This window comes from Patiria miniata, unplaced genomic scaffold (assembly GCF_015706575.1).
Source record: "Patiria miniata isolate m_02_andy unplaced genomic scaffold, ASM1570657v1 HiC_scaffold_20, whole genome shotgun sequence".
Classification (NCBI taxonomy): Eukaryota; Metazoa; Echinodermata; class Asteroidea; order Valvatida; family Asterinidae; genus Patiria; species Patiria miniata.
The window spans coordinates 23,490,713-23,513,896 of record NW_024037059.1 but is presented as its reverse complement, the minus strand read 5'-3'; the positions used below and the strand labels follow the sequence as shown (position 1 = coordinate 23,513,896).

At 37.0% G+C, this 23,184-nt stretch overlaps 1 protein-coding gene across 1 annotated transcript in view; it reads left to right on the top strand.

Moving 5' to 3' along the window:
* The first annotated feature begins 2,507 nt into the window (after positions 1 to 2,507).
* LOC119728255 (leptin receptor overlapping transcript-like 1) overlaps positions 2,508 to 23,184 on the top strand; it is a 28,459-nt gene continuing 7,782 nt past the window's right edge. Inside the window, exons 1-3 of the mRNA XM_038200409.1 lie at positions 2,508 to 2,650; positions 6,478 to 6,555; positions 13,357 to 13,549. Coding sequence (XP_038056337.1) covers positions 2,613 to 2,650; positions 6,478 to 6,555; positions 13,357 to 13,549 — 309 coding nt within the window. The 5' untranslated portion in view covers positions 2,508 to 2,612. The remainder of the gene's footprint in view (positions 2,651 to 6,477; positions 6,556 to 13,356; positions 13,550 to 23,184) is intronic.

Sequence of the window (23,184 nt, the reverse complement as noted above, 5' to 3'; positions counted from 1 at the left end):
CTGATTTAGTTCGGAGTGGATAAATAATTATTGTGAAGTTAAATAACGTATGCAAATATGGAAAATATAACTATGTATTTATAACACCTAACTTCAGGTTTCATGACGTCACTAGTATTTGGAAGCAAAAGGTTAACATTAATTGTTATGGTATCGTTATTTGGGCTACGAAGATATACGACATGGATCAAATGATAGAATTCAATATAAAATATGTTAATTTTCAAATTCTCATCGACTTTCCGGTCTGATGACGTCATGAATTTGAAACCTTGCTAAGTTATCTGTGGTTAATCAAAGAATATCAAGGGGCGATTTGGTAAAATTGGAACAGATGTTTTTCAGATTAAAGAAAACAACACAATTTTATGTGCCGCTAGGTGGCGCCCTTTCAGATTATGACATCATCACACTGTTTTTTGTGACTTGCATTTCTCACTAAACACTTGCATAATATTTATTTCTGTAGTAAAATGCTTCCGCTTTTGCGTTATATTCAGTTTTCATTGCACTTCCGGTAACACCGGAAGTAAAGGTCAAGCGGTTTTGTGTCCGCGAACAAAAAATGTTTCTCACGGCATAGTCTACAACCTCACGAAAAAATGAACACGATACTCTATTTAGTTCAAAAGATATAGCGCAAACTGTTTTGTCAAAAATTTTCCCTTAAATCGCTTGTAATTTGATACCTGATGACGTCATAACAACGTAACAAAATGTATAACATCTTCGTAACATGGTACAAGTTCACACAAATTGTTGTGATGGTACCGTAAACCGTTTGAAAGAAAATTTGCTTTGTTTTGATTGCAGGCTAACGTCTTCATTTTGAATTCACCTAACTTTGACCTTCCGGTAGACCCGGAAGTAAAGGTCAAGCAATTTTACGTACTGGACAAAAAAATGTTAAGCAATTAATGGTCTATCTCAATGCACAATACAAACGTCATTGATTATTTAGTTCAAGAGTTATACGTGAAAGTAATTGGTCACTTTTCCACCTAAAACCACTTGTAATTTGACACCTGATGACGTAATCATGACGTCAGAGTAATAAGCACCACTTAGGATGAGAGTAGATATGTATTGAAAGTTACAAGTTCCTATCATAAACCGTTTAGGAGAAACCCGCGGAAATGTGCTGTACGGAAAAAAAAAGAAAGAAAGAAAGAAAGACAGATTAATCACAACAGATCCAAAAAGTGGTCGGGTTGTGCCCGACCACTCAATAATAAAACAATTTGGCAAACCGATATTTTCATAATATGAAAAATATTTATCATTTTGCTGGAGCCTCTTACACTCTGTTTTTTTTTTTAGAAACAGTCAGAGGCAATGTCGTCACTGAAGTGAGGTAATCTAATTCAGGCAATTCACAAAGCGGTGCCCCACCAAGAGTTTGCCATGGAGAGTAAATTTTTCAACTTTATGGTCGACAAAACATGGTCCATTTGAAGGATATTCAGTTGACAACTTGAGTTAATTTGTTATAGATTGGGGCATAGCATTCTGCCACCTTACATAAACACCGTATTGATACAAAGAAAAGAAAAGGGCAAACATATATACATGAGCATGTACTCGAATCATACGCTTACAAAACTACATGCCGGAAAAACTTACAATTTCAAATGTCCTGCGCTACGAATTTGTCGACCATCTCCCACTCTTGGTGGCGCACTACATTGTGAATCGCCAAAGTTCATGAGCCGATAATGAGGACCAAAAAGGGGGGCAAAGTTTTTTTTTAAGGAAATGGAAAGCATTAGAACCTCATAACTGCTAATAGTAGTGTTACTGTCTCCCACTATAACATATTTTATGAATGAAAACTATTTGTCATGTGGTGGGCCCCATAAGTCGTTGAGGGCGCCTTGTGGGCAGCCGGTGTAAAAATTTTGCTCTCTTTCTAGTGTCGCTTTTTATGTGTTTTATGACTTTTTAAAATCTATTTTAGTACTCTATTTGCTGTTACGTGAAGCTCTGTACCTGAGGAAGTGATTGTATCATAAAGTTGAGTGAGTGTTTGCTGAATATCTGGATTTTTGCAACATTTTCGACAACTTGAAGTGTCCCAAGGTGCATGCCGTCCCACGTTACGGACCAGTGCCTACGGTATTTCTCCAGACAATAAAAGAACAATGATGTGGAATTCCAAGACAAAGCGTATCTGGCTTTTTTAGCCATACTGTTTGTATACGAGTATGGCTTCTTCAACAGCATGTCAAGTCTACAAACTGTCTACAAGACCCAACTGAATCCCACCTTCAGGCGCCGGCTCTTTGGATCCCAACTGTTATATTACAACAATGCAAGTGCAACATTCCGCCAACAGTTACTAGTATGCGGCGATATCAACCCAAACCCTGGACCTGAACCTCGTAACAAACCTAACCATGACCAAACAACGACATTGACTTCAACCAGAATCCAGTATTCGAGAAGTGAACTACTGAACTTCAGTAACGTCAGCCACCTACTTTCAGGGTCCGAGTGGGCAACGTTGAAGGCCTTAAACATCTGCAAGATACAACCCACCCGAAGAGGATGCCGTGCCGGAGTAAAAACCAAAGGTCAACACATTCCAGTGATCGCCCGTCCCAGACAACACCATGGTGAAAACACGGTCAGAAGGACCGCATCCAATCTGGTAAACATTGATATTTCTGTCACACCGGTAACTGAACCTAAGTTGTACACCTCCCTTCGGTCATGTTACTAAATGCCAGATCCCTTGTTCAACACATAGATGAACTTCAGATAATGTTGAAGGCCAATAATATTGATGTAGCGGCCGTCACAGAGACTTGGTTCCCGCCCGATGTTGAGAGTAGCTACTTCTCATTTCCACATTACAAACTGTATAGCAAACCTAGGGAAAACAAACGAGGAGGAGGCATAGCTTTATATATACGTGAAAACATCCCAACCAGGCAATTGTCGGAAATCGATGTGCCGAATGAACTTGAGACATTATGGGTGTGGGTGCGACCGAGTCGCCTACCCAGATCAACCACAGGCGTAATTCTTTGAGTAGTTTATCACCCTCCAGCTTCACCGTACGATGCAGAACTGGCAGATCACTTATCTACATCACTACTAGACATCTTGCACAACAAGTATCCTGCTGCGGGTGTCATCTTGTTAGGGGACTTTAACAAGTTTGACACCAATAATCTTTGACAAACCTACAAGAGGGCAAGCAACTTAGGGCAAGCAACTTTGGACAAGATTATATCCAATATTGACCAACACTACATCCAACCACAGATATCAACCCCTATTGGCTTGAGTGATCACAATTCTGTGTTATGGTTCCCTAAAGTGTATCAGGATCATCGAAACATCACTTTTCGCAGAGTTGTGCGGCCAGTAAAGAACTCGGATAAATTGGCATTTGGCTGATGGATAACTGATCATGATTGGAGAGAGGTAACGTCAGCTGAATCACCAAATCACAAGACTGATGCATTCTATGAAACCCTTCTAGCAGCAATGGATCGATTTTTCCCAACAAAAACAGTTTCCGTCCACGCTGAAGACCAACCATGGATGAATCCCGAGCTCAAGGCACTCGTCATTAAAAGACAAAAAGCATTTTCGGATGGCAAAACTTACCTTTGGAGATTCCTGCGAAACAAGGTTTCAAGACTTATAAAACAATCGAAACGAGCGTGAGACACCTTAAATGTTCTAACCCCAGAGATTGGCATAAAGAAATCAAGAAACTAACCGGTCTGAATAAAAAAACAAAGATTAATTTACCTGAGTCTGCAAAGTATTCTGGGATAGAGATTGCTTCGCAGATCAACGAACATTTTCTGTCTGTTGCAAGTGATATCCCCTGTCTGGATTCCAGTAGTCTACCGGCATACTTACCACCAGATACTCCAGTGCCAACCGTGTCTCCACAAGATGTGTATTATAAACTGAAGAAGGTGAAACTGTACAAGAGTGGTGGTCCGGACTCAATCCCATCATGGCTGATTAAAGAGTTCGCCTATGAACTGTGCTTTCCTTTGTCTAACATTTTTAATTGTTCATTGAGTGAAGGTATTGTTCCGGGGATATGGAAATCTGCTTATGTTGTGCCAGTGCCGAAATGCCAACCCCACACAATACCTAATCTCCGGCCTATCTCCCTTACTTGTGTCTTTGCGAAAATCTTTGAAGACTTTGTAACAAGCTGGATCAAAACTGATATCAATTGTTCTTTGGACAAACAACAGTTCGGCTCCCTTAAGGATACCTCAACCACTCATAACATGATAAAACTGTTAGATAAAGTATACAGTGATACTGACATATCAAAAAACTCTACTGTAATTGTTGCAACAGATTTTTCCAAAGCATTTGATCGTGTTGACCATAACATTGTCATTTCCAAATTCATAAGTTTAGGTGTTCGACGATCCATTATTCCTTGGATATGTAGCTTTTTGTCTTATCGTACCCAAGCTGTTTGTTACCAAAATTAACTATCCGAATGGCGGTCAATACATGCAGGCATTCCACAAGGTACTAAACTAGGGCCTGTTGCTTTCTTGGCTATGATTAACGATGCTGGATCCAATTCACCTGAAGTTATGCATTATAAATATGTGGATGGCTTAACATTGTGTCAGACTTTCAGTGACGTAAATCAATCCAGCTCGATGCAAATTGAACTTGACTGGTTAAATCAATGGGCTTTTGATAATAATATGAAATTAAACCCCACTAAATGCCAGGCTATGACTGTGTGTTTTAAGAAGAATCCAATCTACCCTCCTGATCTTCAAATAGGTGCCTCAGTCCTTGGTCAATCAAATTGTTTGAAAATTCTTGGTGTTTACATTCAAAACAATCTGAGATGGGACACCCAGGTGACTACTATGTGCAATTCCTTTAACCGCAGACTGTACTTCTTACGCCAACTTAAACGCTGTGGTCTACCCATTGATGACTTGGTCACTGTTTACATGCAGTACGTAAGACCCACTGCTGAGTATGCATGTCCTGTTTGGCATTCTGGATTGACAAAGGAACAAAAGGAATCGCTCGAAAAATTACCAAAAAAAAGCATTTCGCACAATCCTTTCCATTAATGTTTGCGAGCACGTTCCCTATGACCTTATGTCTAATAGGATACAAATCCCCTCTCTCCAGGAAAGACGTGATCATCTCTGTTTAAAGTTTGGTAAAAACCTTCTCTCATCTCATAAATACCGTGACTGGCTACCACCCAAAAGATCGAACAACCTCCGCAATACCAACACCCTGTCAATCCCTCGATGTCGAACCAACCGATACAAGAATAGTGCAATCCCATTTTTAACCAATCTTCTTAATGAACAACTAAGCTCTACGTCTCACACCCTGGTTTGATAGTTATCTTCATTTATTTACTGTTTATCGTTATCTGAGCAATCCATTTCTCCATGTTTGTTTTCCCAACTGTTTTTAATCAACTGTTTTTAGTCATTTTTTTTGTAAATTTGTTTTATTGTGTACCCACCATTCTTGTTGTTACATGCATTATGTTTTAACTCTCATTATAATTTTTTCCCGGTCTTCTAATTATTTTTATTGTAATACATACAGTTTTTACCTCTGTCTATTTTTAAAATGTTTTCCAATGTAAACCTGCCCACAATTCAGCCTTCGGGCTGCGACGGGAGAGTAAAATAAACCATTTAATAAATAATAATAATAATAAAGTCAGGTGATGTCCAGCCCCCCCCTCCACTGTACCTTCCCACACGTAGTGGTCTGTCAGCGAATATGTTGTCACATTCCAACTCCCCCCCCCAAAAAAAAAAAACAAAAAAAAAACAAAAACAAAAACAAAAACAAAACAAACCCAGACAAAATGTACTTTATAGATACCAATGTTTATGATTGTACGCTGCCTGTCCTCCACTTCAGGAGTCACCCGCTTTTGCAGGTTGGTTGTGCACTTTGCGGGCATCACCTGAGGGTGATCAACCTGTGAACACACATACACCCAATCTTGTTCTGTAACTGTGGGGACTACACACGTGTTGTCCCAAGAGTGGACCGAAGATGCTATGGGGACAGCAGAATGTCCCAATAACTCGGTCCTTATTTCCCTAACAATAAAAAACTTCCCCATGACGCGGTGACGACCTGCCCACACAGGATTGTTTGTGGTGTAAATCAAGGATTTTTATTGTTCCTCATCATCGATCTTTTTGTATACTCTACCTTGTTTGCAACAGCTCTCATCGATTTTGTACACGTTTTCTAATCGAGGTCGTCCTCCATTTGACTCCTGCCCTCAATTACTAGATGATGCTTCACATGCATGTCCTCGATTTACACCATAAACATGCACACGTACGTACACAACCTCAACTGAAAAATACGGTGTTGGAAAATACCAAATGAGTTTAGAGAGGGTTGGAGGAGTACTTTGCATAATTTACAGTCACATGAATAATTGTTGTCACTGAAATGCATGTTTATATATTGCAGCCTGGTAGCTTTGGCTTTCTCGGCTTCAATTGGAATACTTCTCGTGGTCCTGTCATGTGCTCTGCCAACATGGAGTCAGTAAGTATTTGCATGGGCTTTGATCTTTGAGGAATAACTCTCACAAAGCATTTTCTCCCATTTCCTACATTTAGTCAGGTGGCTTAGATTTAATTTTCGTCAAGATCGTGACCGACTGGTCCAAAGCACCAAACTTGGCAGGTAGATTCTTATAGACCTAGAGAAGATATTTAGAAGGGGTGACACCTGAAATTCTTTTGGGAAGGGTGCCTAATTTGCATAAATCGTTAATCCCTGTCGTGTAATATATTTATTCCCATATTTGGGTATATTTCAATTTTTTTTATTTTTTGAAAAGTGTATTTTGGGGATTCTACTTACATATCTTTACTTAAATAACATTTTCCAAAGGATATAAGTGACTGAATAATTATGAGGACATAGAAACGATCCAAAATGGCTACTATTTTCCCCTAAAATTGCGCGCATTTACCTTGTCTCCAGATATCATCAATTAGTCTTGCCAAACATTAGCATTGATGAACTTCAAATACACCAAGTAGCTTACTGGTACAGCTACCCTATTAAAACCTTATGCAAAATCATGTGAACAATGATAACATTGTGATATTAAGCCCAGAAAACAAAAACTGGGAAAAAACGAGGTGTCCATAAATTAGGCTAACAAGTAGGTGAAGGTTGCCTAACATTGAACACTGGTACAAGTTCAAGGAAATTCCCCTACTTATTGTTGAGAAAACGTTTTGGCGTAGACAAAATTATTGTAAACAACAATAATCTCTTATTTATGGGGATTTTGTTGAACTTGTTTAAGTCCCCACGTTACCCTTCCCGTACTAGCCCAATTTACGGACACCACATTTTCTCCCCTTTTTCGGTCTTTTGGGCTAAACATCAAGATGTTATCAATTTTCACTTGATTTCCCACTTATTTTTGTTAGGGTAGCTATGCCAGTAAGTAACTTTGTTAATTTGAAGCTCATCAATACCAACTTTTGGCGAGACTAGTTGATGATATCCGAGGAAAAGGTAAATGCGCGTAACTTTAGGGTAAAATAGTAGCAATTTTGGTTCTTTACTATGTCCTCCTAATTATTCAGTCACTTATATGTCTTACAAAATGTTATTTAAGTAAGAATATGCAAGTAGAATCACGAAAATACACTTTTCAAAAAATAAAAAAAATAAAATATACCCAAATATGGGAATATATATATTACACGGCAGGGATTAACGATTTATGCAAATTAGGCACCCTTCCCAAAAGAATTTCAGGTGTCACCCCTTCTAAATATCTTCTCTAGGGCTATAAGAATCTATCTGCCAAGTTTGGTGCTTTGGACCAGTCGGTCACGATTCCGACCACATGCCACCTGACTAATTAAGATGATTGCGGACTAGCGCACGGGTAACCCCATGCCATAGTATACAAATGCAACATGGTTTGTCGGGAAATAATGAAAACTAATGACCCCAAGGTGTTGGATGATTGGGGCTACTATTTCCCCGCAAAAAAAAATGTTGTAATTGTGTTACTATACCTCATAAATATTCATCAGGCAGCTGTGGTACTTCATTCGTCCATTCCACCATGTTTTTGATTGTGCAGTATTTGGATAAAGTGAAACATTATTCGAATTTAAGGGAGCTCCAACGTGGTTTGACCGATCGTTAGTTACAAGCAAAACATCAAGCTCTTCTGCCTACTTTACACATCAATGCAGCTGCCTAACAAACGGCCCCATTGTTATTGAAATACGTTCATAATGTGTTGACCGCGGTCATGTGTGCCTACGAACTTCTTACGATTAAACATGTCTCAAAAATCATCCCAAAACACTTTGATTGGGGACCACTTGAACATGTATCATTCCTCACATGTACCAGAAAAGAAATAAAATAAAATGTCATGCCAACCAACCAAACCAGTTTTTTTCTAACCATGTGACCCGAACCAAAAAAGTTTTTTTTTGGCCGTGTGCACATACAGCTTGGCGGAATTCCTCACAATGAGAAAGGTCCGCACTGGGTGCGTGGTTCTTACTGCATTTGCCTTTTCCTTCCATGTTGGTATTTGTGGGTGTGGTGGTACATGTACATGTACACATTCAAATTGTTGACCTAGAACACAATAGAGGACGACAGGATCCACAAATGACCGAAGGTTCACTTTTGAGGTGTGTGTATAAAACATATGGGAGGTCTTCCTAAAAAAAGTTAATCATTCTATCAATCAAAAGAAATGGCTAGGATATACAATTAAATCAATCATTCTTTAAGTATCAATATAATATAAAGATTACAATTCAATTTTAATTTGTCATTTAGACAAGTTTGATGGTGCCCAGCATAGGCCCATTGAACGTGCTGAACGGTACATGTGCATGACAATATAATAACTCTAAATTGGCATTTATGCATATTTACTGATAATATTCCCTCATCAGCTCTCAAATTTGCTCTGTTTGTACATCAACATGAGATTGATTGTACACAATGTGATTTTATGCAAATTATGAGCAACTTTTGATGTAGGCCCTATGAATTATAATACTGTTCAGATCTGTGGACCACAAATACTAGCCTGCACCAATTGAGATTTTCTAGGGGCTTACATTATTTCTTCTTTTCGAAAAACAGTCGATCAGTAATCAAAAGTCATAAATTTTATTATTTATAATCATGGAAAGTTATATGGTTACTCGCATTACACTGGTTACTCGCATTACCGGTTTCTCACATTTCAATTTTTTACACTTCCTTGATGGCATCATGCTTGGTATCAATTTCATTTCTTTTATCAATTCATTATTTGTTACTCAGGGAAGAAGGAAAATATGAAATGGCAAAGACAGAATCAATTTCATTTAGCAACAATATCAAAAACTTGATCTTTTGGTTACTCGCATTACATACCCAAACCAATGCAACAAAATTGCATGCACGCTGCTATACAAGGGGCCATGGTCCAAAATCTGTTATTGTTTTGAGAAGATCTGAAGTCAAACTATCAAAGTAAAATATAGTTTTAATAAGGCTAGTTCTGTGTGAAAAGAACCAACCATTTGACAAACATGAATATTGAAAAGTTTATTTTTTCCAACCAAAGAACACCTTTACTTATGTGAATTTTTTCGCACAAAATATGATAAAGGATTGGCGAAAAACGTTTATATCCTGATCATTACATGTGTTAGCAATAACTTAAAAGTAAAGAACAAGCTCAGGAATGAATTTCATTTTTTTTTGGGGGGGGGGGTTGTGTCTCTGTTTGCTTGGAATCGCCCTGATGAAGTTTGAGCTCAGCTTCAGCTGTATATTTTGAGAAAAACAGCATTCTAGGATCTCGATTTCAAATCAAAAGTTGCTGAATCATGTTATGAATTTGGCCTGAATTCAGCGTCTGAGACACGTTCTCACTGAGCTGATTGCAGCTACACGATGTTTGGGCACCGACCCGACGAATTATAGCAACTGCGCGGGCGTGTGCTTCTAGTCAATGCTCGCGTGCTTCGCCGAATAAAAATACAAACTACCGGTACTAACGGAAATTTCCAATAGTTGATTTCTTCAAAATGACAGCTTGCCAGAAAGAATAATTTCGCAGGGAGTTTAGTGCCTTTACTATCTATCAAACCAAGTATGTTTTTCAACAATAATTATGTCAGTTACTTTTTGGATAGCTGCAAATGATGGACTGTAGCTTTAACTTCATGAAAACAAAGGAATGTCCACAGTACATAAATGCTAGTGTGTGTGCGTGCATGTGATCTGATACACTGTGCCCTCTGGAGACGTGCACGCAATAGGGAACAAAAGATTGTATACGTCTCCAAAGGGCAATTTCTATAGATGAATACGTCTTCACAAGATTTTCACGAAATAGATATACAAATTTCAGTATGTGTGTACAAGCAATCAGTTTTCCCACCATAACTTGAGAACGACTTGATATGTCAACTTCAAGCTTGGTATGTGGGCTGGTCTTGGTGTCATCCTGAAGCCTTTTGATTTTGAGCCTCATAGTCAAAGGTCAAGGCCATTTTGGCTAACAGTAAAAATGATTTTCCCACCATAAATTCAGAAGGGCTTGTATGGAAGCTTGAATCAACTTCCTCGATAACGCGTTACCATGTTCATTTATCACAGAAACACAGAATTCAAAGATAATACCTTTCTTTGAAAATGCGTTACTGTGATAATTTATCAGACAAGCACGGAATTCAAAGATAATGCCTTACTTGATAACGCGTTACTGTGATAATTTATCACAGAAGTGCGGAATTCAAAGATAATGCCTTACTTGATAACGCGATACTGTGATAGTTTATCACAGAAATGCAGAATTCAAAGATAAAGTAACTAGTAAACATGGAATTCCATTGTTACCTATCGCAATTTATTGGCAAATGATCTCAGAAACATACGGAAGCTCGTTCGTTCCAGGTTGTGAAAGAGAAAAAAATATTTTTATTGCAAAATAATGCAATATAGTTTTGCAAAATAACCAACAGTTTTGCGAAATAACGCAATACTTTTGTGTGCAAAGTTCACCTTTGGTGTTCAGCATGGCCCAAATTATATGCAGTAATTAAAAGTGCCTCTCTGTCCGACGCGTTTTTTCTCCATTGCCCTGGGGCTATTTTGGCATGATTTGACTAAGGCTAGTGGGGATTGCTGAAAACAAGTTTGTTTGATCGATCTGATCTTTAGAAAAAGTTGACATTTAGAGGAACATTCTGTGACATTCTTGCTGGAGGATTAACGGATTTTAAGTGATATAATATCTTTCCACAGCCCCCAGTATTGAATCATGGGTACTCTGTTTTTGTTTTTTTATACACAGCAAACACAAAATGAGCATACAGCACGAGCGTGTGCTGACAGAAGATAATGATTCCCTGCGTCTAGGTCTAAGTGTTTCATGATTATTATGAGCCTTTATGACCGATCCATTCAGTTTCATTTGGAAATAAAATGCTGCCTTCCCTCAAGAATCACTTTTGAAACCATATATTTATATAAATTAGAAAAATGTTTTGTTTTTTTTACGAACCTGAACGATATTTTTTCAAGTTTTGTAAAGAAGCTGTACTTTTTATTCCTCATTTATTTTTAAAGACATGCTGTTATGGGGCATTATTGGGATTGTTGAGATTATTGTGGTGGTTAACCACCATCCTCCGTCTGACCGAAGATATTTTGTTCAGATATTAAGCTGGAAACAGAAAAATCCAACTGTTCCCTAAGACTCCTGAAAAAAAAAAAAATGTTCGTCATACAATCTCTATATTCATATTGCTTCTTAATTTTCTCTGAACGTGTTGACTGAAATACCCTCTGCTAACCCCCTTTGAAAAAGCAGGATCCGCCATTCACTCGAGTAGGCTTTTATACACCGCAAAAACCTTGTCCATCACAATATATGACGTGAGAATTTGCCGGAATAGACAAATAAAGGTTCTATAATTAAGAAACAATGCGTTCCTTTATTTTATTCACAAAACCACTAAATTTCATTTCGGAATGACTTAATTGCGTTATTTCGCCCCCAAAAAATTACAATAAATTCTCTCGTTTCCGAGATAGGTCATGGTAAAATTCCATGTTTACTAGTTACTTTATCTTTGAAATCCGTCTTAAATGTGTGTATTAGTGTCAACAAAACATTTATATCTATGTGTTTATGCAAAGAATGATAATCCTAAATACCAAAATTTAATTCATTAGAAATGTTGGTGAGAAGATGTTTTTTATATCTTTTTGGTTACTCACGTTACATCTAGAAATAAGGTTATGATTGAAATGTCTCTAATTGCTTGAATAGCAATCAAGGTTTAAACTTTACCAAATTTGTTGAGTTCTTTGTAGTAACAAAAATATTTTATTCACTTTACGACACAATTTGTGAAAAAAAATGTTTGATAAAATTGGGCTGTCTTTGTTAATTTCTCATATACTTAAATGTATAATCTGTAATAAAAATGTGAAACTGGGTTAAAAAATAAAACTTTGTTTTTCTTAGCCATGTTCATCAAACCATGGAATTGCCCCTATTGATTTTGGACACCATAGGTCAAAGGTCAAGGTGATTGTGGTTAAAGCAATAGAAATGGTTTTCCCACCATAACTTGCACTTTCCTTTCATGCATGTTTGTTATATTCACAAATTATTTTTGTTTAAATGGGTATTACTATGTCTCGGTTGTATGTATTTTGCCATCCCTTATTGCAGGACAGTGCACACAATCTGCAATCGTACATGTATTAGTCAAGAAGTGTAATCATCCAGACATGCAACTTTCCTCGGATCAGCTGATTTCCACATCTTTAACTTCAACACTTATGCCATAAAAAATTGTAAAACACTGTACAAAGTCTTGTAAAGATAGGAGTTTTTTTATTTTTGGTTTCTTCCAAGTTACATGCCTGTTTATCTTAGCGGGACATTTGTGTTTGTTCACACATCATTCTTCTTTCCAGATGTGATTGTATTGGCTCTACACGTGTCGTGAAGACTTGACAGTCCTGATCCAGCTTGTGTTGCATTGCAACCGCGCAACACCATTTTTTTTTTGCTTGCCGTTCTGTCATCTTCGCAATGTTTGATGGTTCAAAATAAAAATGGGAGTCAACAAAGGGGCGGATACTGAGAAACTTTGCTCTGAATACACGGAAAATTTAGTCTGAAACTGGTTGGAGTTGGAAGTGAACAAACTTACAAATACTGAAATATGATATGTGCACTTTGTATATGAACATGTAGGTACAACTGTACATCTCTGAAAAGAATATCAGTATTCAGTAATAATCATTATCTTTTACTTCTTTTTGATGTAGGCAGTGGTGGCCAATGTTTGTGGTAACATTTTATGTGCTGTCTCCTGTGCCTATGCTTGTGGGGAATCGTATATCCAATATTGACAGCTTAGGAGCAGCAAGTAGTGCTCTACGTGAACTGTGCATTTTCCTTACTACTGGTATTGTGGTTTCTGCATATGGACTACCGTTAGTGTTTGCTCACACCGGTGTGGTAAGATGTTTTTATATTTTTCAAAGAATGATGCATTTGCACAGTCACAAATATGGGTACTCTTTTGTTACAAATGACTAAAAAATTAAATACACATTGAATTAAGGTTAGTCTTCCTGCCTTCAGGGAAAATGTGGCAGAGCTACAGAGTATACCTTGTTACATACAGGACTAGTCAAAGTTAAAGGTACTGCATATCTGTTGTTCATGAAATGGTGTCCTATTTAATGATGATATAGGTGTAACAATGAACAACATGCTGGGGAAAATAATACTTCTGTTCAGACTATGACTTAATTATGAAACAATTCTTGTAAGGACACCAATATGAACAACAATGCGACCCATTGTGAATCCTGTACTTGACAACAACAACGGTTAAGCAGAAACATCTTATACTATTCAATGTTTAGCTGTGTTAACAGAAAAAGTGGAAAATGAGAATGTAAAATTTCTACTTAGTCTTTGAACGAGTTATTTTGAACCTGTTGTTCATAAAAAGGACACCAAAACCGGTGGTGGTTTAAGTGCACTGCCAACTTTGAAGTCGATCAGACTTACCGTTACGAAAATGCCAAAGTGTATAGGTAGAAGAAAAAAAATGCGTGCAAATCCTATACAAAAGAGGCTGAAAAGGAGAAAGAAAACCAGAGGTTTTAGTCCGTAACATACAGAACACAAGGCTTTTTCTGCATCCATTGTTTTTTTCTCTGAAATCCTGAATATGCCTTCTTAACTTTTTTCAAAAATAATTTAGAATTTAGCATGTTGTGAGATATGGCAATAAACTTGAAAACTCCTAAAATCACATGATGTATAATGCATCGATGTTTATGTACATGCAAAGCTTCAACTCAATTGGACTTGTAGTTCTCTAGATATTAGGACTTTAAATAATTCACCTTTAAAATGACGTCACATGATTCAAGATATGTACATGTACATTTATGTAAGGTCATCATGATGCTACTTCTCAATACACAAATTTCAAATGTGGTCTTTGGTCTGTGTCAATTACGTTTGGAGTCTAGGCCTATATGATTAAAGACAGTTTAATTTTGTGAAGAGAATAAAATCTTAAAATTTTAAAAATTCATTACAAATCAACGAATGACGTCACCGCAACGTCACTTCGGATTTTGCATATTACTTACATCATCTAACTTCCCACAAAGTATCATGATTATCAGACCTTCCCTTATACAATGTGTGTGTTAAAAAACAACAACACATTTTTGATGACGTCATATTGACGTCACACATTTATTTGTCTCACTTTTTGTGTGTGTAAATGTTAAATGACCTAACAAACCTATCATACAAAGAATTTTGAATTTAGCATGTTGTGTTCGTCAGATATGGCTATAATCTTCAAAAGTGTATGGGATTTGGGATAGAAGAGTAACAAGAAACTAGATGTGTGTTTGTACCGTAGGTGACAAACACAGGGCTATTTCAGCATTTTTTCAGCGCCTTTAATGTGACGTCACATGACATGATGACGTCATCGAGATTCACTTTAATTTTCATTTATAACACAACGCAGTTTAGGTGCGTACCAAGTCATAACCAAATCAGACAAATGGTTCTGTAGATACAGGCCTTAAAAAAAATCACCTTTAATGTGACGTCATGTGACGTGATGAACCAAAATTGGACTAATAGTTCTGTAGATATATGTAAGCCTTCAAAATATATCAGATTGATGTAAGTGCATGAAAGCAAAACAAGGGTTGTTCTTCAACTTTGCAGAACCCCCCCCCCCCCAAAAAAATGTCTGTTCGATGAACAGAACTGTTTATACTTTGTCCATGTGCAGTCATGTTAATGTTTAATTTCATGTACGAACAAAGTTCCACGATTCACTAGCTGTTTTGCCATACCTGATAGCAGGGGGTGATAATTTGGATGAAAATCAAAATTTTTGAATATGATTGCGCCCACTTCAGAGGCGATTCATTGGGTCATTTTGGGGATATTTTGTATAGTGGGTATCTAGCATGAAAAAAAAAAACCACCCCACCCAAAAAACTATATCTGCACTGCACACACAGTGGACAGTGGGTATTATTGCGAAATGAATGCCCTTTTCCCCATTTTAATCGCTTTGACATAGTTTATATTGAACACACCACTGAAGTCAGTAAGACTTTCATAGATGAGCACATAACTGACAATTTAATATATTAAGAGCATTATTAATGCACTAATATAACTAAATATCACCAACAGTCGGGCCATACATATACATTTTCCTCTTTCTACATCCCATGTCCTAGTAAGAACATTGTCCACCAACGAGTTTGAAAAATTTCTCAGGATTCCAAAAATTACAGAGGATTATCTTCAAGATTTAACGTTCATGATATGGACAGACATTTCATTTTTAAGTGTTGGGAAGCAGTAAATAAAATGCATGAATTATCCCAAATTTGTTCTTAAAGTAAAGCTAATCCATTGAGGAATTGCCACTGGCCAATCTTACATTAAACCTCTACCGGTAGGTATTTTTTTAATTACAGGGATGTACATCTTCAAGTCTTCATACATTTTCATTAACAGGGACAGAAATTTATCACAAATTTGTTGTCCTTGTTGTGAACATGTATCAAGTCGCATTTCAATTTCATAAATAAAATAGGATGCTTTAGTGTTGAATGATACCAATTCTACATTGAATAAGTAATATGAATGGAACAAGAGCTGGATTAATCATAAGAATGAAAGCAGTATGATTCAAGAATGTCCATCCATGTCCGTCTATTCAACTTATAGATAGCATAGTAATTTCATGCATATCCATTGAATTAGCCGACTTAGTTATCAATGCAATCACGAATAATACAGGAATGTCTATAAAATAAATTTAAAAAAAAGCAAAAGACCTGCTATGAAATCCACCTCCCATGTCTCACCAAAGGGGTCAATCGCTTCTCAAAAGTGGGGGGACATACCTTGATCGGAATGCGATCGCAAAGCGCGAAGCCCTAACGGTGTGGGGTCCGCAAAACTTTTTGAATTCTAGACGATCTGTGGTGCTATCTGACACAATTTTTGACAATTTAAACACTTTTTTGTGAGCAAAAGATCATAATTTAAACATTATTTGTTCGAGTTTAAAGTCATTGAATCAGCTTTTCTGAGCTTAATTTGGTTACAATTTTCATTTGGGGACGAAAATATTGGGGGGGGGTAACAAATAATATGATTGTAACAATGAACAACATGCTGGGGAAAATAATACTTCTGTTCAGACTATGACTTAATTATGAAACAATTCTTGTAAGGACACCAATATGAACAACAATGCGACCCATTGTGAATCCTGTACTTGACAACAACGGTGGTTAAGCAGAAACATCTTATACTATTCAATGTTTAGCTGTGTTAACAGAAAAAGTGAAAAATGAGAATTTAAAATTTCTACTTAGTCTTTGAACGAGCTATTTTGAACCTGTTGTTCATAAAAAGGACACCAAAATCATTTTGTGTGGTACTGGACTGGTGTACATACATGCACACTTCACAAGTTCTGGTGAATGATTAAGGTATTTTTTTTTAATTGCCCCTGAAAGTGACCCCCACCCATTCCTCATTTTTTTTTTTTACAAGGTCTTTTTTTTTTGATGGGGGGGGGGGTGTAATACATTGTGTTGGCGCATATTTCATTTTTGTGTGTGTAACATTTCTTATGGAACTTGCATGACAAAAACTTTGTGGACCATCTACCGGTGGTGGTTTAAGTGCACTGCCAACTTTGAAGTCGATCAGACTTACCGTTACGAAAATGCCAAAGTGTATAGGTAGAAGAAAAAAATGCGTGCAAATCCTATACAAAAGAGGCTGAAAAGGAGAAAGAAAACCAGAGGTTTTAGTCCGTAACATACAGAACACAAGGCTTTTTCTGCATCCATTGTTTTTTTCTCTGAAATCCTGAATATGACTTCTTAACTTTTTTCAAAAATAATTTAGAATTTAGCACGTTGTGAGATATGGCAATAAACTTGAAAACTCCTAAAATCACATGATGTATAATGCATCGATGTTTATGTACATGCAAAGCTTCAACTCAATTGGACTTGTAGTTCTCTAGATATAGGACTTTAAATAATTCACCTTTAAAATGACGTCACATGATTCAAGATATGTACATGTACATTTATGTAAGGTCATCATGATGCTACTTCTCAATACACAAATTTCAAATGTGGTCTTTGGTCTGTGTCAATTACGTTTGGAGTCTAGGCCTATATGATTAAAGACAGTTTAATTTTGTGAAGAGAATAAAATCTTAAAATTTTAAAAATTCATTACAAATCAACGAATGACGTCACCGCAACGTCACTTCGGATTTTGCATATTACTTACATCATCTAACTTCCCACAAAGTATCATGATTATCAGACCTTCCCTTATACAATGTGTGTGTTAAAAAACAACAACACATTTTTGATGACGTCATATTGACGTCACACATTTATTTGTCTCACTTTTTGTGTGTGTAAATGTTAAATGACCTAACAAACCTATCATACAAAGAATTTTGAATTTAGCATGTTGTGTTCGTCAGATATGGCTATAATCTTCAAAAGTGTATGGGATTTGGGATAGAAGAATAACAAGAAACTAGATGTGTGTTTGTACCGTAGGTGACAAACACAGGGCTATTTCAGCATTTTTTCAGCGCCTTTAATGTGACGTCACATGACATGATGACGTCATCGAGATTCACTTTAATTTTCATTTATAACACAACGCAGTTTAGGTGCGTACCAAGTCATAACCAAATCAGACAAATGGTTCTGTAGATACAGGCCTTAAAAAAAAATCACCTTTAATGTGACGTCATGTGACGTGATGAACCAAAATTGGACTAATAGTTCTGTAGATATATGTAAGCCTTCAAAATATATCAGATTGATGTAAGTGCATGAAAGCAAAACAAGGGTTGTTCTTCAACTTTGCAGAACCCCCCCCCCAAAAAAATGTCTGTTCGATGAACAGAACTGTTTATACTTTGTCCATGTGCAGTCATGTTAATGTTTAATTTCATGTACGAACAAAGTTCCACGATTCACTAGCTGTTTTGCCATACCTGATAGCAGGGGGTGATAATTTGGATGAAAATCAAAATTTTTGAATATGATTGCGCCCACTTCAGAGGCGATTCATTGGGTCATTTGGGGGATATTTTGTATAGTGGGTATCTAGCATGAAAAAAAAACCCACCCCACCCAAAAAACTATATCTGCACTGCACACACAGTGGACAGTGGGTATTATTGCGAAATGAATGCCCTTTTCCCCATTTTAATCGCTTTGACATTGTTTATATTGAACACACCACTGAAGTCAGTAAGACTTTCATAGATGAGCACATAACTGACAATTTAATATATTAAGAGCATTATTAATGCACTAATATAACTAAATATCACCGACAGTCGGGCCATACATATACATTTTCCTCTTTCTACATCCCATGTCCTAGTAAGAACATTGTCCACCAACGAGTTTGAAAAATTTCTCAGGATTCCAAAAATTACAGAGGATTATCTTCAAGATTTAACGTTCATGATATGGACAGACATTTCATTTTTAAGTGTTGGGAAGCAGTAAATAAAATGCATGAATTATCCCAAATTTGTTCTTAAAGTAAAGCTAATCCATTGAGGAATTGCCACTGGCCAATCTTACATTAAACCTCTACCGGTAGGTATTTTTTTAATTACAGGGATGTACATCTTCAAGTCTTCATACATTTTCATAACAGGGACAGAAATTTATCACAAATTTGTTGTCCTTGTTGTGAACATGTATCAAGTCGCATTTCAATTTCATAAATAAAATAGGATGCTGTAGTGTTGAATGATACCAATTCTACATTGAATAAGTAATATGAATGGAACAAGAGCTGGAATAATCATAAGAATGAAAGCAGTATGATTCAAGAATGTCCATCCATGTTCGTCTATTCAACTTATAGATAGCATAGTAATTTCATGCATATCCATTGAATTAGCCGACTTAGTTATCAATGCAATCACGAATAATACAGGAATGTCTATAAAATAAATTTAAAAAAAAGCAAAAGACCTGCTATGAAATCCACCTCCCATGTCTCACCAAAGGGGTCAATCGCTTCTCAAAAGTGGGGGGACATACCTTGATCGGAATGCGATCGCAAAGCGCGAAGCCCTAACGGTGTGGGGTCCGCAAAACTTTTTGAATTCTAGACGATCTGTGGTGCTACCTGAGACAATTTTTGACAATTTAAACACTTTTTTGTGAGCAAAAGATCATAATTTAAACATTATTTGTTCGAGTTTAAAGTCATTGAATCAGCTTTTCTGAGCTTAATTTGGCTACAATTTTCATTTGGGGACGAAAATATAGGGGGGGGACAAATAATATGATTGTAAGGAGGGGCTCTCTCCCCCCCCAAAAAAAACTAGTGCGCACAATTTTCGGTTAGAACAGTACCCCCATCGATAGATGGTACCAGCCCCCCCTCCCCCTCCCCCCCCCGCCCCTCAAGTTGATTTTACGGAGGCCAAGTTGTACTGAGAAAAAAATGTGTCTGTATATACATTTCAGCCTGGATGTGCAAGTGCCCTTTTCAAGACATTGCTATTCCCCCCCCCCCTCAATATACATGTAAATGTATGCCCTTGCTATGCTCCTGTTGCCTCTTTCAGGGATTAAACTTTCAAGGCAGCACCTCAAGCTAAGCATCTTACTGAGTTCTTTCCATATTCTGTTGTGCCTGAATGTCTCCAATTTGAAATAATCAGTCTTTATTCATCATTACTACAACATGACTAGTCAGGGTATGAAGAGCAGAATACTCGCATAGCCAGAAAAAGGCAATTTGGGGTCTAAATTTGAATTTGAAGGAGTGGGGGTTATTTAAGAGATACAGCATTAGTTTTGGTGTCAAAAGTCTTGTATTGATGGTGTTAACAATTTCCCAGATGGGCGTCTTCAAATTTTGACATCGGACTTGACCACCCCCCTCTAACCTGAGTATGAGTTCTAAATGAATGATAAGTCCATAATATGATCAAACCTTGAAATGGGACTACTCACCCCCATACATTCTATGTTGAATAATAGGATTGAGTTAAGTTTCAATAAGCATGATACCTGGATTCTCTGGGATTATAGCATTTATTTGCAAAATCTTATGATTATAAATCTTAATATTTTTTTCTGTTGTAGCATAGACAATTCCCCCCCCCCCCCCCTGTTTTCGGCAGCGCTGTATTTTTTTGTCACAAGGTCAAATCCGCCATTGTTGAGACGCATTTGGTGGTCAGTTTGTGCATTTATATAGGCAAATGTTCATGTCTTGTGATATTTTCTAAAGTATTTGAGCAAATTACATGATTTTTATAAAACCACAGCATGGACAAACATAAAAACAGCTTACGGCGAGTCTGTGCAGTGGTTCACAGCAAAAACACGAGCAAAAATCTTAAAAATGGAACAAGTCTGTTTGGAAAGTTCATGATGACGCCCGATCGTTTCTGTTTACTCGCAACCGTCGTGAACGTGGCAGCTAGCAAGATTTCCAGCCAGTGATTCTGAAAACAAAGTGATTCTAAACAAAAGTCCGTTATTTATTTGACTTGATTGACGTTGAGAAATGAACAATAACATCGTAAATTGCTACCGTGTTACCTATCGCAGCCCTATCCGGCCCGGCAACTATGATAAATTTGGCGATCTTGTAGTGTAGGGCCGACTCATAACTTAAGGAAACAAATTCCACTTTAAAAATATTAGACAGACCAAACTAGTTGGTTCTCAATAAGCAGGTATGTCATAGATAGAGGGTAGGGTGTTGATTTTTTTTAGGGGAAATTTGGGGGTAAAATGACGATGACAGCGCGGCGAAACATCACGCAACCCAACCCGAAAATAAAAATGGCGATCACCGCGCATGTACCTTGAGCACGCACGGCGCACTGAATCGCAAGGTACAAACTGCGCAGGAAAATCGTGATTTCTAACTCAAGAAACTGTTAAAAATTCCAAAACGGTTGTCATTAGAATTGAGAAGTCTGCTTTTGATTATAAAGGTGATTTTTTGAGCAATAAAAAACATGTTTGACTCTAATTTGATCAAAACAAAACAGGGGGCTCTGCGCTACACGATCGCCATAAAATTTTACCACACGTGCGGACGGGTTTTCCCGACGAGGTCGTCCCGTCCGAGCATGCCCTGATGAGCACTAAAAACTTGTCTCGTGGCAGTTAATTGCTGAATAGTTTTGTTTGAAGAACAAACAGGTCCTTTTACTGTGCCAAACTTATGAAATCATAATTATTTTGAGCAACAAGCTGACAAGTAGCTACCGTAAAAAATAATAAATTTTCGATTCACCATAAATATTCATATTGTAGACGGATCCATTAATTTTGTATAGGGGCGTTTAACCCTCTTTTGGGAGATAACATCGTTTTTCGTATTCATTCTTAAGGAAAAAAATATATTGCGAAAAGTTCGAACTTATTGTGAACATGGAAAAGGTTTCAGACTCCATAAAAAGGTTTTTTTTTTAATTCTGATACGGTGAAAAAAAACTGAAAATGCTGGTGAATTTTGCCGAGGAAAGCACACCCTTCACCTCTATTGGTTTGGTCCTACGTCACGCTGGAACACGGTGCAGCGGGGCCAGAGCATGTCTGGGCCAGAGATACTGACCACGCTGCATTGAGAAAATCGCAAGGCGCGTACGATTTTTTTTCAAAACGTATTGGCCCGATACCTCCTTGTATGCCTTGCTAGAACACTGCAAATAATGAAGTTGAATAAATCAATTAAAAAGGTTGGATCAGAATAGATCAGCATTGTCAGCTAGTTTTGCAATACCAAAAAACCAAACAATTTATACAAAGCGGATTTATTGATTTTCACAATACATATTTGAATGTTTTTGCTGAAAGCAGTTTGCAAAATAATCCTTGCCTTTAAATCCCCCTTTCTCAACTTTTCCAAGTTTTTTAAAAACATTTCCACGTCCAACATTAACCCGTATTAACAACATGCCTTGGCTGTTAAAAAATGTGTGATGTAATGAATGAAATAAGAAATGCATTTTGCCATGGGTGGCGATCCGGGTGATGTCCCCCACCCTACCTCCCCCAATAATTTAACCCAGTGCTAACCAAATGGACCTCATTGTGACCCGAATTTTTTTCTAAATGTTTTTTTTGCTATGTAATAGTGGAAGGTCTTTTGAAACAGAACATAGGGCATTATGATTTTGTACGACTTTATGCTTTTGAGTTTATATAAATGTACATGTAAATTATGTGAAGAATTTAGAAAATTTATTTTTTAATATACTCACAAAATTCAAAGTTCATTTTATTGTCATGGCTTAGTTTTGAATTCAGTATTGAACTTTTAATACGTGACGTTCCCTGTTGCCTTAACGAATTCGCTTCATCGATAAACCAAATTAAATTCAATGCAAATGTTTAGCCTTGAAATTAAACTAATCATCTGAGCATGTACTTATTTGAATATATATAATTGTGCCAAGTTTGAAGTCAATCTGATGAAAGGAAGAGTTAAATATTGGAAGCGGAATTAAATTGTTGTAGGATAATTTGTGTGTCTCCTAA